The sequence below is a fragment of the Microtus oregoni genome, unplaced genomic scaffold (genome assembly GCF_018167655.1).
Source record: "Microtus oregoni isolate MIOR12 unplaced genomic scaffold, Mior012 000024F_ref0000369, whole genome shotgun sequence".
NCBI classification, from domain to species: domain Eukaryota; kingdom Metazoa; phylum Chordata; class Mammalia; order Rodentia; family Cricetidae; genus Microtus; species Microtus oregoni.
In genome coordinates, this window is record NW_024543083.1 from 4471363 (window position 1) to 4484940 (window position 13578).

General features: G+C 48.4%; 1 protein-coding gene across 2 annotated transcripts; it reads right to left on the minus strand.

Moving 5' to 3' along the window:
- Positions 1-244: 244 nt before the first annotated feature.
- Positions 245-7446, minus strand: Dusp26 (dual specificity phosphatase 26). Of its 2 annotated transcripts, none has more exons than XM_041673513.1 (4): positions 7103-7446; positions 4941-5222; positions 2982-3196; positions 245-1122 (listed from the first exon to the last, which is right to left on the minus strand). In XM_041673513.1, the coding sequence occupies exons 2-4, from the start codon at positions 5159-5161 to the stop codon at positions 923-925; spliced, it is 636 nt and encodes a 211-aa protein (XP_041529447.1). In that variant the 5' UTR covers positions 5162-5222; positions 7103-7446; the 3' UTR covers positions 245-922. The 2 variants fall into 2 exon arrangements, with proteins under 2 accessions (XP_041529447.1, XP_041529449.1); XM_041673515.1 differs by lacking the exon at positions 7103-7446 and adding an exon at positions 6698-6836.
- Between the last annotated feature and the right edge of the window lie 6132 nt (positions 7447-13578).

Consider the following 13578-nt stretch of genomic DNA (forward strand, 5'->3'; position numbering starts at 1 on the left):
GGGACAGACGGACATACCCTTGGAAGATGTAAGATAACTATCTCTCCTGGGCAGCATCCAGAAGCTGTTGCGACCTCAAGATTTTAGTCCTCTGCTGTCCCCTTGTGGACAAGTTAGGAATAGCACTTCAAGATTTCATAGGGCTAGGCAAGAATTGGTGGAGGGCTAATGAGTGGGAAAGTGAGACTGGGGTGCCCAGAAGAGAGGGGTCAAACTGTTAATGATGGAAAAACACTCTCGTCTTTTTCAGATCTTTATTTTTACTCCAGACACATGATTTTCAGTGAGAATATGACCACCTAAAGACTCACAGCCATTCACCGGTGTCCCTCCTTTGACCTTGAGCAGCTCCCCTGGGGTGTCCCGTCAGCCCTCCCACACCTCCTCCTCCTGGAGTTGCACGCCTGTAGGTTTCTCCCGCTGGCTTTGTGGCTTCCACACCACCCCATCCCCGACTCTTTCTCCACTGTTTTCTGCAACCTGTATACCTTCCTTTACATCCCTGCTGCTGCATGCTGACACCCCCGGGACCCCACACTGCTCAGGTACTGCACAGCAGTGGTCCCTTTGTTTGGAATGTGAGAGAGGGGAACACTTGCACACAATGAGAGAAAAGGGGTTCTGAGTCACTGGGCCCACCCTGCTGGAATCTGGTGCTGCCCTAATCGTAGAACCAGCTAGAACCAGCTTCTACCTACAGCCCAGCTGTTTCCTTCCTGGGTTAGCAGTCTCCACCTACCACACTGCCCAACCTGGCTCTCCATCCCCTTCCACAATGAGGACAGTGGCCTGGGGGCCCTTCCCTCTCCTGCCACTGGGGGAGGATGGGTTGTCTGGCCTTTCTACCTCCTGCCACCTGGCTCTCCTCTTCCCAGCTGGGAGCCAGGAAACCACCCAGGAACCTGGCCCGATTTCCCTTCCCTCATGCCTCCAGACCCTGCCGCAGCCTCCGGTCCAGGGCTAGGAGCTGCCTCAAGAATCCCCGGTTGGGGATGATGCCGCGGTGGTCCTTGACTTTCTTGATGGCCTCCACGAGGGTGAAGTGGTGGTACAGCATGAGGTAGGCCAGCACCAGGGTGGCCGATCTGCTCACTCCCACAGCACAGTGTACCAGGATCTTCCCTGTGAAGAGGAGGCAAAGAGACATGGGAGAGACTGCTGAGTGATGGCCTGGAGGAGGCTTGGGAAGAGGTCAGCATAAGAGGGTAAACCAAGGCGCGCAGAGGTGGGGATGGATGAGGATGAGTGGGACGTACAATGTAGATCCTGGGCTGGTGAGATGCCTCAGCAGGGAAGGACATTTTACATACAAGCCTGATGATTTGAGTTCTGGTCCCAGAACCTGTGTAAAGATCATAAAGACCTGACTCCACAGCATTGTTCCCTGACTGTCATAGATCCACCAGGGCACATAATGAGTGCACACCACACACACGCACACACACACACACACACACACACACACACTCACACACACTCAGTAGCAGAGTGTGTGCTTAGCATGAACAAGGCCCGGGGTTCGATCCCCAGCACTTCCAAACAAATAATGAAGGTCCCTGGCAGAGGGGAGAGACCTGGGCAGACCAGGATGGAGAAGGAATTCTGAAGTTTAGTGTTTGTGAACCTGAGCAGAGCTCAGCGGTTCTGTCTCATTCTTGATGTAAACCGGAGCTCTGAACAGAGCAGGGACTCCGCTGACATTGGATGCATCAAGAGGAATCCATCCATGTTGAATCTAGCCTGAGGTCTTCCCCAACCCTCCTTCTGTGTACATGTGTAAGGTAGATATGTGTGTGTGTGTGTACAGATATGAGTGTGTTGTGGAGGCCAGAAGTCAATGTTGGGTATCTTCCTTAGCTGTTCTCATCTTCTTCTTATTATTTTTTGACCTGTGCCCTCTTGCTGAACCTGGAGTTTGCAGAGTAGGCTAGACAGGCTGGCCAGCAAGCCTGAAGAGCCTTGTAAGATTTTCCTCACCAGTGCTGGGAGACAGTGCCCCTGTATGGCAAGTTCTTTCCCACCAGAGTCATGCCCTCAGTTCCTCCTTAATGCTTCTTTTGGTGCTCGAATATTTGGTATTTGAGGCTGGGTCTTGGTATGTTGCCCAAACAAAGCTTGAGCTTTCGTTCAGATAGGGCCTCAGCCTCTGGAGTAATTGGGTCTATGAACACACTGCATCACACCCTACTTCCCCACCCTTCTATCTTGCTTTTTCTCCACTGACTATATTTTCTCTCTCTCTCTATGGTTGCCTCTTGCTATTCAGAATGGGTAGATTCCCAGAAAAACCTTCCCATCACCAACCCCCATGGATGTTCAGTTCCTGCATATCAAATGATACAGCAATGGCATACACCCTGCCCTCTTGTATACTTTTGATGAGTCCTGGATTTTTATGTCCACTAATGTAATGTTCATTCTCTGTAGATAGTTGTTATGATATATTGTCCATGGACTAATAAAAAGAAGTCTAAACACATTCTGTATGTACGTCCACCCCAAATATTTTCAGTCTGTAGTTGGTTGAATCCAATAATGTAGAATTTGGCAATACAGAGGGCCAATGTCCCGCCTCCCTCCACCTATAGCTAAAGCATTTTAAAACCAGTTTTAGCTGGGCGGTGGTGGCGCACGCCTTTAATCCCAGCACTCCGGAGGCAGAGGCAGAGGCAGGCGGATCTCTGTGAGTTTGAGGCCAGCCTTGCCTACAGGAGCTAGTTTCAGGACATGCTCTAAACAAAAGTGTAAAAGCTACACCATTCATAACCTCAGCATACGGGAGTAGCTTTCTACCTTAAATGAGGCCCTCATCCCTTTTGAAAACAACCTCGAAAAGGATGATTGAGAGAACATTTTTCTTTCCTTAGCTCCGGTTCCTAAGCAGTTGGTCTCATTGCCAAGTTCTTGCTCCATCCGTGAACCCTGGGGCTTCTGAACACAGTACCTATTGCTCCCCCCTCCCCTTCTGCATTTTCTCCTACCTCCTGGCTGGCTCAGTGCCCGATGGATGAAGTCCGCAGCTGTCTGAAAGTGGATGCTCATGTCAAAGGCTGGCGAGTCATGGGCTTCGACACCCAGGTAGCGGATGCCCAGTCCCTCGTAGGCCTCCGGGGTGCCTCTCCACCTGCTGTGTGAGGCATTGAGGACATGGGTGATGCCCAGGCGACGGAGCTCACGGCGGTTGTTGGCCATGTCCCTGTGTTAAACAGACATTAGAGGGGGGATGGGGAAACCAAGATGCCAGAAAACTTCAGCCTAGATGCTGTTGTTGGCTACAAACCTTCATGGTACTCACTAATGCCCTAGATCAGAGGAAGGTGGCAGACTTGGGGTCATGTCCTGTGAGCAGTGTTTGAGAGGTCTGGGAATGATTGGGCTAGAGAAGAGTCTGAGCGGGTGGGGTCAAGACGACTGTAATCAAATACCGGGACTGCTCCAAGGAAGTGGAATTTTCCTTATCTTCAGCCTCTAAAGGATGGAGCCAGGGTCAAAGAATTCAAGATCTGGGAAACCAGTGCTGAGGTTTCACAGTGAGCACAGTGCACCATATTAAGAGAGAACGCTAGCGGAGCCAGGTTAGAGCACTTCAAGAAAGTAATTTTCCTGCCACCAGGGTGTCCAGGCAGAGAGAAGTCCTCGGTGGACAGAGTCTGGAAACTGGAGGGATTTGTGGGGCCAACTCCTATTTCAGGCCTTAGCTAGGGCTATGTGGGTAATTTCATAGCAGCGTGTGTACCCAGTTTGTGCAATACTCTAGATTTGGCTCCCAGAACCAATAAACAAATGCAGGGTCTGGAAAGATGGCTCAGCGGTTAAGAGCACTGGTTGTTCTCCTTGAGGTCCTGAGTTCAATTTCCAGCTCCCACATGGCAGCTCACAACTGTCTATAATTGGGGTTCCATTGGATCCAACGCCTTCTACTGGGGTGCAGACAGACATACATGCAGATGAAACACCCATATGCATAAAACACACAAATAAATAAATGCATGGATGAATAAATAAATCACTAATAAACTCTAGATTATATGGGTTTGCTTTATATTCTCCTGGACCCCTAGAAACCTCTTCTGTTTGCTACTTACTCAAGGGCTCTTGTGTGCTCTGATCTATAGCCATCCTCAGACACCAACTGGCCCATACCCTAGCAGCTTAGTGATAGAAACCCCTCAGACAAGTTGGTCAGATACTAGCCTAGGCAAGCAATCTAGAAAGGCCACCGAACCCAACCCATAAACTGTTGGCACTCCTGTTTCTAACCTGGATGATCTTGGTGCAGTCACAACTTCTCAGAGCTCCCTTTTCCTCCTCTTTAACCCAGGGAGAGGGACCCCCCAGCTCACAAAGCTACCGGGAGGATTAATAAAGTGTCATTAAAAAGAAAAAGCTCACATATTAGAGAGTGCGCCCCCTTCGATGGCTCTCTAATCATGACCCTGGACTGTGGTTGCTTCCCTGGGTCTCCTCTTCAGTTTACTGTCTACCGTTTCTGTCTTAGTGACTACTTTTTCTCAGAGCCACACCCCAATAGCTGGAAGGTCAGAACAACCTGTCTGGTCTATACTGTTGGCACTTCATATGAGATCTTTTCTACATGAGTACCATAATTTCCTTAACAGAGTTTCTCTGTCTAGAGTGGAGTATTTTAATAAATCTGCCCCCCAAATCCCTCAAGCCCTCCAGCTTCTTCTCTTTGTTCATATGCCTACTCCCTTCACTCTTCAACCTGGAACTGGCAAGGTGAGTCCGTGTCTGCCTGCCACCTTTCTCCTTGTACACACACATGCACAAGCACACACGCGCATGCACACACGCATATGTACACACTCAGGCCTGGTCCCCCTGCCACCTTTCTCCTTTGCACACACACACACACACACACACACACACACACACACACACACACACACTCCTGGTCCCTCCTGCCGCCCATTACATACTGGTCTCCGAGGTAGAGGCCTGGCCAGACCTCGTCGGCATGGTTACAGGCCGTCTTGCCTGTATAGAGGAGCCTCTCCAACTCAAAGACGTTGAGGAAGGGATGGTGAGCGGAGGACATCTCCTCCAGGCTCCCTCGAGTGCGAACAGGGGACCTTGAGCTGCTGCGGGAGAAGCGGGCCATAAACGTCATGGAGGCCCAGAGCCAGTTGCCGGGACACATCTTCAAGGTGGCAGGAGCTGTGGCTTGAGGGATGGTGGGCTCGGTCACCAGGAAGCTAATGCTGCAAGCAAAGGAGGGTCGGGTATACTTGAGTGAGTCCAGAGAAGCTATTTCCTTTCCTTCCCATGGGGCTGGGTCTGGAGGAGTAGGCCCTTCAGCAGCAGAAGGCAAGGCTAGCCTAAGCGCTTAAATACCTCCTTTCTCTAGCTGCTGTGGGTATCTCCACTAAGCTCTGGCTCTGTCACCCAAGGAGGTGGGAGTCACATGTCCTTGTTTACGAGAAGGAGTTGCCCAGCTGCTGTTTCTCCTCCATCTCCCCACCCCCACAGCCAATAAACCCAGAAACACACACACATACGTTGGACACTTTGGTGCTTCTACACAGTGCCGGGACACTTGCCAGCCCAAATCTGGGTCTCATCTGGCTGGGGTTATAGGCAGAGCATCTAGGGAACTGGGGATAGGGATGGAAGCAGCGGCAGTAGAGCCAGCCAGAGAGAATTATCAGGAAGATAACAGCAGCTGGGACCATGACATATGCCAGACATGTCTCCTGTGTGCCGGAGAGATGAAGTACCTTAACCCATCCCTGCCCTGCCTGTGGCCAAGCTTGTCACGGGGAAGGCTATCAGGAAGGCGAGAGTAGGGAATGATACAAAGAAGAAAAGGGACTTTTGGAAAATCCTTGCTGACTGAGAGCCGCTGGAAGAAGGCTTCAGGCTGTGCATACAAGCCTGTGAGTGGGAGGAGCGAGCCCCTCCTTTGGCTAAACCTCATCTCTAAGGAGAGAAGTCTGAGTCAAAGCAGGGTTGGAGCTTTGTGTCTGTGTCTGGTGGGGGTGGGGTACAAGTGGGAGAAGCAAGCAGGAGATGATGGGGCGGGGGAGATAAGAGATCCCGCAGGCTCAGGGGTAGCTGAAAGGCTCAGGATGGTCACCTTTGTTGGTGGTGGTGTCAATTCGTCCTGGACACTACATGGAGCAGTGTCAGCCATGAGGGGCCTAGCAGGTGTGTCTCAGAGTACCTGCAGAGAGAGGGCCCTCGGGAAAGTGGGCTTCTGCCTGAGCCTCCCCCGAAAGAGCTTGTCTTTGAGGCTTGCCCTAGGACATTTGGCCAGCCTGACATCTATAGGAGACCCCAGTCTTCAATTCCAGGTGTGGTCTTGCCATTTTGCAAGGGTGGGCTAACCTGCTGAATTCCCTCCCATTCCCTTTGCTGCCATCTGCCTTAGGGACCTCAACTGAATGTCCAGCAGTAAGAAGCCATCTTGGCCCATGGCCATACAGAGATCCCATCACACACTCCCAGCCAGGCCTCTCTCTCTCTTCTCCCAGGGTCAGGAGCCACCAGTCTCCCAGGAAACACCACAAACTAGGACTGGGGGATTGCTCCTAGTAAGGGATGAGTGCATATTCAGGAGTTCAGGAACAGGTAGGTTTTCAAAGACTGGGTTAGAAATAGCACAGAAATCTAGCACTAGAGTAGACACATCCACCACCACCACCACCGACACCCCTTCTACCCCCCCTCCACCTACCTCTCCTCCTGGGCCTCAAAGACACCCCCTTCCCCTTCACCACCACCATCAACAACAACAACCACCTTCCTCAGAATAGATTCCTTAGTGATGATGAAAGGCGAGGAGCTGGGAGGAGAGCCGAAGCAGAGAGAAACATTCCTCGGGTCTGGGTCTGTTCCTCCTAATGTGTAGGAGCCTGGCTCAGTCCCTGGGCCTTCTCCAGTCCCTTTAACCCGCCGCCAGAGGCTCTGGCCCCTGCCCCCCTCCCTGCATCTGCTGTTGCGGTAGTAACAGGTTCCTGGCTGTCGCCTTAGCCCTGTGACAATCCAGACAGTCAGGCACTGAGGAGAAACGAGACGCGTGGCAATGCCCCTATGTCCCTGTTCCTCTCCGACCCCCGTCCCCTCGCCCACACGTCCCTACCTCCTGGTCGCTAGGGTCTCAGATCCCGAGGTGGCCTGCGGGCTCCCGCAGTCCGGCGCCCATGACTCCTGCGCGGTTCCCCGCCGCTGCGCCGCCGCCCCGGCGCGCAGGTGGATCGCAGCTATTTTTAAGCCATGACACGCACATCGAAGCAGGTTCCTATCGGTGTGCGCCCTGGTGACACCCAGGGACACCGTCTCACGCAACGGTGGGAGCCGCCACACCGCAGCGACACAGCCCGCCCCCGTTTACAGCCCCGCGCAGCCCCGCAGCCCCGCCTCATCATCATGGCAGGGCTGCTGCCCGGCAGGCCAATGGCAAAGCCTTGTGCAAGCCCTCTCAGGCAGGGTCTTCACGCTGCTTGCTCTTCCCAGACAGAATTAATGAGTCACAGACAGGGCCTGCTCTCCTCATCTGTACACTCTCTCTAGAGAACAATCCTCAGCCACCCTTACTATTAATAGCGTTTGCCATATGCTAAGCGCTTCACCTGTCTTAGTGAGTTTTATACTCACCAGCAGGCATCTTCATCTGCATTTTGTGAAGGAAGAGACCGAAGTATAGAGAGGCTAAGCCCAGATCACCAGCTAGGTATTGGCAGAGCCGAGCTTCCGACGATGGTGGCGAGACTCTGAAGTCCATGTCATGACCTGTCCCAACCGTGCTTCTCCCATAAGGAGTATGCATCTTGGGGTTCATTCAGAAAGCCACTTCTACATGTTCAGTGCACGGTGCCCTTCCTTTTCCCTGAAGAAATTAATCTTCATTTTTTTTTTCTCACAAGCTTGTCTTTTAGTGGTGTTCACCAACACCTGCTTCTCTGTGGGTCAACACCAGGATCTTAAGCATTTTGAGTCAAGGTGGGTATTGCTTTTCCTAAATGTCTTCCTCACTGCTTGTCTTAGGGTTTCTTTTGCTGAGATGAAACACCATGACCAAAAAGCAAGTTGGGGGAGGAAAAAGTTTATTTGGCTTTACACTTCAACAGTATTGTTCATTGTTGAAAGATGTCAGGACAAGTACTCAGACAGGGCAGGAACCTGGAGGCAGGAGAGGATGCAGAGGCTATGAATGGATGTTGCTTGCTGGCTTGCTCCCCATGGCTTGCTCTGCCTGTTTTCTTATAGAGCCCAGGACTCCCACCAGGGATGGTCCCATCCATGAAGGGCTGAGCCCTCCCCCATCAATTACTAATTAAGAAAATGACTTACCGACTTGCCTCTGAGTTAAGTTTCTTCCCAGACCAAGAGTCTGGGAACAAATTTTGCTCCAAGTCACTTATGTGATAAAACCCTTAAGGAGAATGCCTCTCTGTGTCTTGTTCCAACTCTGAAAATCTAGTTCTAGAAATTTTTGAACTTCTCATCCAGAAGGACAGAGTTCCTGTGTTGAAGAGACAAAGCCGCAGTTGAGACGGTGCATCCCTGAGGTCAAGGGACTGTTTCCGCCAGAGTGAGGCTCCTCAGAGCTCATTTCTGTGGCTTTCATGTATTTATGTCGTGACTCAAATTTGGATGCTCATCCTCTTAAATGTAATAACTTCAAGAAAGAGAATTTAAAATAATGTGATACGCTGTGGATGGTAGACAGGAAAGTACATAAGACATACATGACAGCAAACATGCCTAGCACTCAATGGTCTACATTGTTCTAGAAGGAACTCAGAGTCCAAAACCCTTTCCTCAAGCCAAAGTTCAAAGAAAAAGTATAAAACAAAATCTCTTATTTTTTAAAATTTTTTTCTTGTGTGTATATCTATGTGGATATATGTGGAAGGCCAGAGGACAGCCTTGGGTGTTGTTCTGCAGGTTGACTTTGAGATGGGGCCTCTCGCTGACCTAGAACTTGCAAAGTAGGCTAGACTGGATGGTCAGTGAGCCCCAGGGGTCCTCTGGCCTCTGCCTCCCTTGCACACTCTGCCTACAATTACAAGTTCATGTCATCACATCCAGGCCCTTTCTGCCCGCAAGGCAATCGCTTCACCAAAGATCCACATCCTTGACGCCACACCTCTTTCAGACTTTCCCAAACCACAACCACAAACCACAGCCTTTCTTCTCCTATCATCGTCTGGCACCCTCTCTTCTTTAGCTTTCATCTGCCCCAATCTCTCCCTCAAATCTGCCTCGCTGCATGGGCAGAAACCCTCAAAGATCAATTGCCTTAAAATTAAACTGTTCCTTCAACAAGGAAAAGTCTTTATATTTGATTTTAAGCTCTTATCTCACCCTTAGTGGAGAGCTAGTGTCAAAAGCTTTAGAAAATCTACACAGGATAGAGAGAAATTTGCAGAGAGAGAGAGAGTGAAAAAAAAAAAAAACCTGCCTGAAATGGTGTTTTTAACATGGAAAATTACAGCCCGTCTTTCCAGTATCAGAGGCACTCATTTTACTGGGACTGGTATTAAAGATCTTTTCAAAGCCTGTCACACTTGGATACTCAGAAATATGAAATTCAAAGCTACAAAATTCTTTGAGACTTTGGCTTTTATGACCAATGGTATTGGTTTAAATAATAAGATAACTGCTTCTGTACCTTGCTGACTTGGAGCATGAGTTAATAACTGGCTGGCACACAGGCACCAGAATCTACCACCTCCAAGTCTAGACTCTACACTTTCATAAGAAGACCAAGTCAAATGTTTTATAGACTCCTGCGATATACCCAGTCTTTCCTCAACAAGCAAGAACACCCCTGACTTCAGCACCTTTTCTAAGCAACAACTGTACTACCTAAAACCTGGAAATAAGTTCTTTCAGAAGCAGCAGGATGGCAGCCCTGCAGTGGGGATGGACAAACCACTCTCATGGACAGCAAACTCATTAGCACCACAGTGAAACCGTAAAGGCAGATGTGGTGATTAATGATTGTCAGCTTGGCAAGTGGCAAGGCCCTGGGCACAGCTGTGAGAGCTTACTTAGTTCAGTTTAGCCCCTGGGCATATCTTGTGAAGAATTTTCTTGATGGCATGAATTGAAATGGGAGACCCACCTTAAATGTGGACCTTTCCTCCTGCAATGCAGCTATTAGGATGTCCCAAGGGAAAAGGTTTTGCTTTATGTTCTCCATCCTTTGAGTGCTGCCGGTGAGTTCACCCACCTTGTTCCTGCTGCCATAGCTAATTGCCATCATATGTTCCTGACATCAGAACTCAGACTATGTGGCCTTCTAGTGTGAACTGAAGACCAGCGGCCTTCAATTTTTTAGACCTTCAGCACCCAGCATTTCTTGTAACCTGGACAAGAACAGGATACGTAGGCAACCCATTGACACTTCCAGAAGAGTCTCGACTGCTCCTAGGGCCTGTTTATGCCTCTTACTTTCTCTGCTATGGAAAAGAGATTACTAAATGACATAACCGAGTACAAGAAAAAGTGAGCCTTGACCCTTCTGAAAATCTCCATCTCACTCCCTTGAGAATGATGGCTTGCTCTCGCTCCTCTCCAAATGCTTTCTAAGAGTCCTGGAAGGTAAAGAAACCTTAGGAGGCAGGTGCCTACTTAGCTCATGCCCACCACCTGTGGGACTCTGCACTGGCACACACAAGGGCTTGGGCAGGCAATGCTACAGCATGCAGTGCCTTGGGTTTGATTCCTTTCCTTCGTAAGGAATGCTTTTAAAAGGGAAGTGTATGAACTCACGTTCCTGCAGACCATGGGAACACGCTCTTGGGAAGACAAAAAAGAATCTAAGAGGCAAACACAGTCTTAAGAAAAGTCAGATAACTCAGCTAGGAACACCAAATTTGGTTTTGTAGTCTGTTCAGATTAGCAATATGATCTAGGCTTTGATTTAATTTCAGTTTACTTGATTCCTGTGGAGGAGGTGGACTTCAACCAACCACGGTTCTTCTCTTAGTATGTTTACCTGTGTTGCCATGTTCAGATGAGTGATCTATAGGGTGTTAAGTGCTGAAGCACACAGCTATGGAACAGAAAACACAAAGCAACGCAACAGAGAGTCCAACAGCAAGAATGAGACATTCGGATGCTATGGGAAGTTGGATCAGGTATCACCAGACCGTTGGAGGGTCAGTCGTATTTCTCAGGAACTTTCTTTTGATTTTGAGGTGCTGAAAATTAAGCCTGGGGCTCATGTGTGCCAGACAAGTTCTCTACCACTGTAATCCCAGCCTTTCCCCCTGGTTTTTAGAAATGCTTATTTTTGAGACTAGGGCTTATGAAATTACCCACGCTGGGCTCAAGCAATTTTGAACTTGCCTTAGCCACCTGTGTGGTTGGGTCTGAGCCACCAGGCTAGACCCTGGGGACTTGATATACGGCCGCAACAGCTCAACTAGAGCAAAGATCTGGATGGATCATAACCTGGATATTAATGGTTTCTCCTTTAGCTCAGGATAAGGAATGATCAGAGGGGAAGAATAGAGCCCATGGCCGCCTGTGTGCTAACATGTCGCCACAGGTCTGCTGTCCCCAGTAGTGTGACTTCACAATCCCAGAGGCTTGACCAGGGAGGCAAACGGTCCCATAGCTTCGTTGTTTATTCTAGGAACTCAGCAAAGACCCAACAACTCTACACAGCATCAATTTACAGCTTACGTCCAACTCTTCGAATGTCTCATCTCCGCATCCTTGGTTACCTTCGTCCACAAAACTTACACTATTATATCATGATGACCACGGGATTCTAATTAAGTCCTTGCATCGATCCACTTTAACTAAATTTGAAAGTCTCGGTAAGTCAGGCCTTGTTCTGCCTTTGTGGAGACACTGTCTACCACGTTGGTATTTTCTCTCACTGTGACAATGAATAAACGGAGCCTTGTGTTTTCCTGGTGACATCTGGGAAGGCAGCATTCTACAAGCACTAAGGAGAAAATGTTAAGCCAAGAAAGAGAGTAAGCAGATTTTATTATTAAAAAAAAAATGGAAAGGAAAAAACCTCATCAGCAAAATAAATGCTAGAAGACAATGAGATAATATGTTCCATGTGCTGAAGAAACACATTTGGAGACCCAAATTTCTAAACTCAGGCAAAAATGTCATTTACAAGTCAAGGAAAATTATAATTTTTTAAAAGACACCCAAACACTTAGATATTTTTTTACCAGTAGTCTCTTAGAAAAAGAACTACTAAAGAAGAAAAAAAATAACTCAGAGGGAACTAACAGAAAAAAGAAGCAACAGTATGCAAAAAGATTGTTTAAAAGATGCTGGTAAATTTAAATAACTATTAAGTGTAAAAATTAGAATAGCAATCACTTTCATATATTTTAAAAAACCAGCTGGCACACTTAAAGATAGTAGATTAAAAATAAGCATTTTGATTCTGCTTCTTTCCAAAACTCTACAAGAATGAGACTAGATTAAAGAATAATAAAATCTAAGACTTACTCGACAAAAAGTACGGGAAATATTTTTCATAGTTACAGACTCTTAGATACTAAAAAACAGGAGGCAAGTCAGTTTGGGCATACTGACAATCTGATTTCCTCCATAGAACTTCCAAAAGGCCAGAGAAATGGCGGCCCAGGAGGACCCAGGGAGTCAGCATGAGGACAGACTAAAGGCACAGGTCTGACTGGAAGTCTGCTCACAGTAAGTTCTCAACTCTCCCGTGACCTCCTCTCCTTCCCACAGAGCTAGCATCTCCCCTGAAGGAGGACGTCTTGGCTGGAGCAAAGCCAGGGATATTTGAGCACCTTGGGTCGTTCTAAAATTAGAGCTTGTTATTCAGTCTGTCGCCTGCTATGACAAACTACCTGAATAAACAGTTTGGGATGGGAGAGGTTTGTTCCCTCTTGAGTATCCTGAGATGCCAGTCAGTTCTTGGTTCCTGGCAACGCCAAGTCCAGATCTTTGGTTGTGTGGAGCATCAAGGAGGCAGGACTTTTGGAAGGGGAGTCTGTTTGCCTCGTGATTGGCAGGAAACACATAAAGATGAAGGGAGCCAGAGCAAACCTTCAAAGGCATACCCCCCAGGAACCCATTTCCTTCAGCTAAGCCTCACATCCCGAAAGAGCACCAGCCGGAGGCCAATCATTCATTGAAAACTGGAGCCTGTTAGGGATAATTGACTGGAAAACCACAAGGTCCTACTCTCCGAGTCTCCAACATCCCCCAACAATATGATTAGATTATGAAGCCATCAGGGAGTTGTTCCAGCGAATAGACCAGAGCCCTGAGCACCTAATCACTTCCTTAAAGTCTACCAGCTGGAAACCAAGCCTTCAATGCATGAGTTTGTCTGGGGCATTTCATATTTAAACAACAACACAAAGATTATTCTCAATAACCTGATTACTTTATGTGATTAAACCATGACATAATAAAATAAAAACAAAGGGTGTCTAGCAACAGGACACCCAAATGGAAAAGAAATCTCTAACATGAGACTCAAGGAGACCCTGGAGGGATTGTTCTGCACACCAGTTCCCTTTTAAAAGTCTTATTTATTAAAAATAATATCAAGTAATAACCGTCTTGAGTAAGTGAAGATAGAGGCAACCGGAAAAG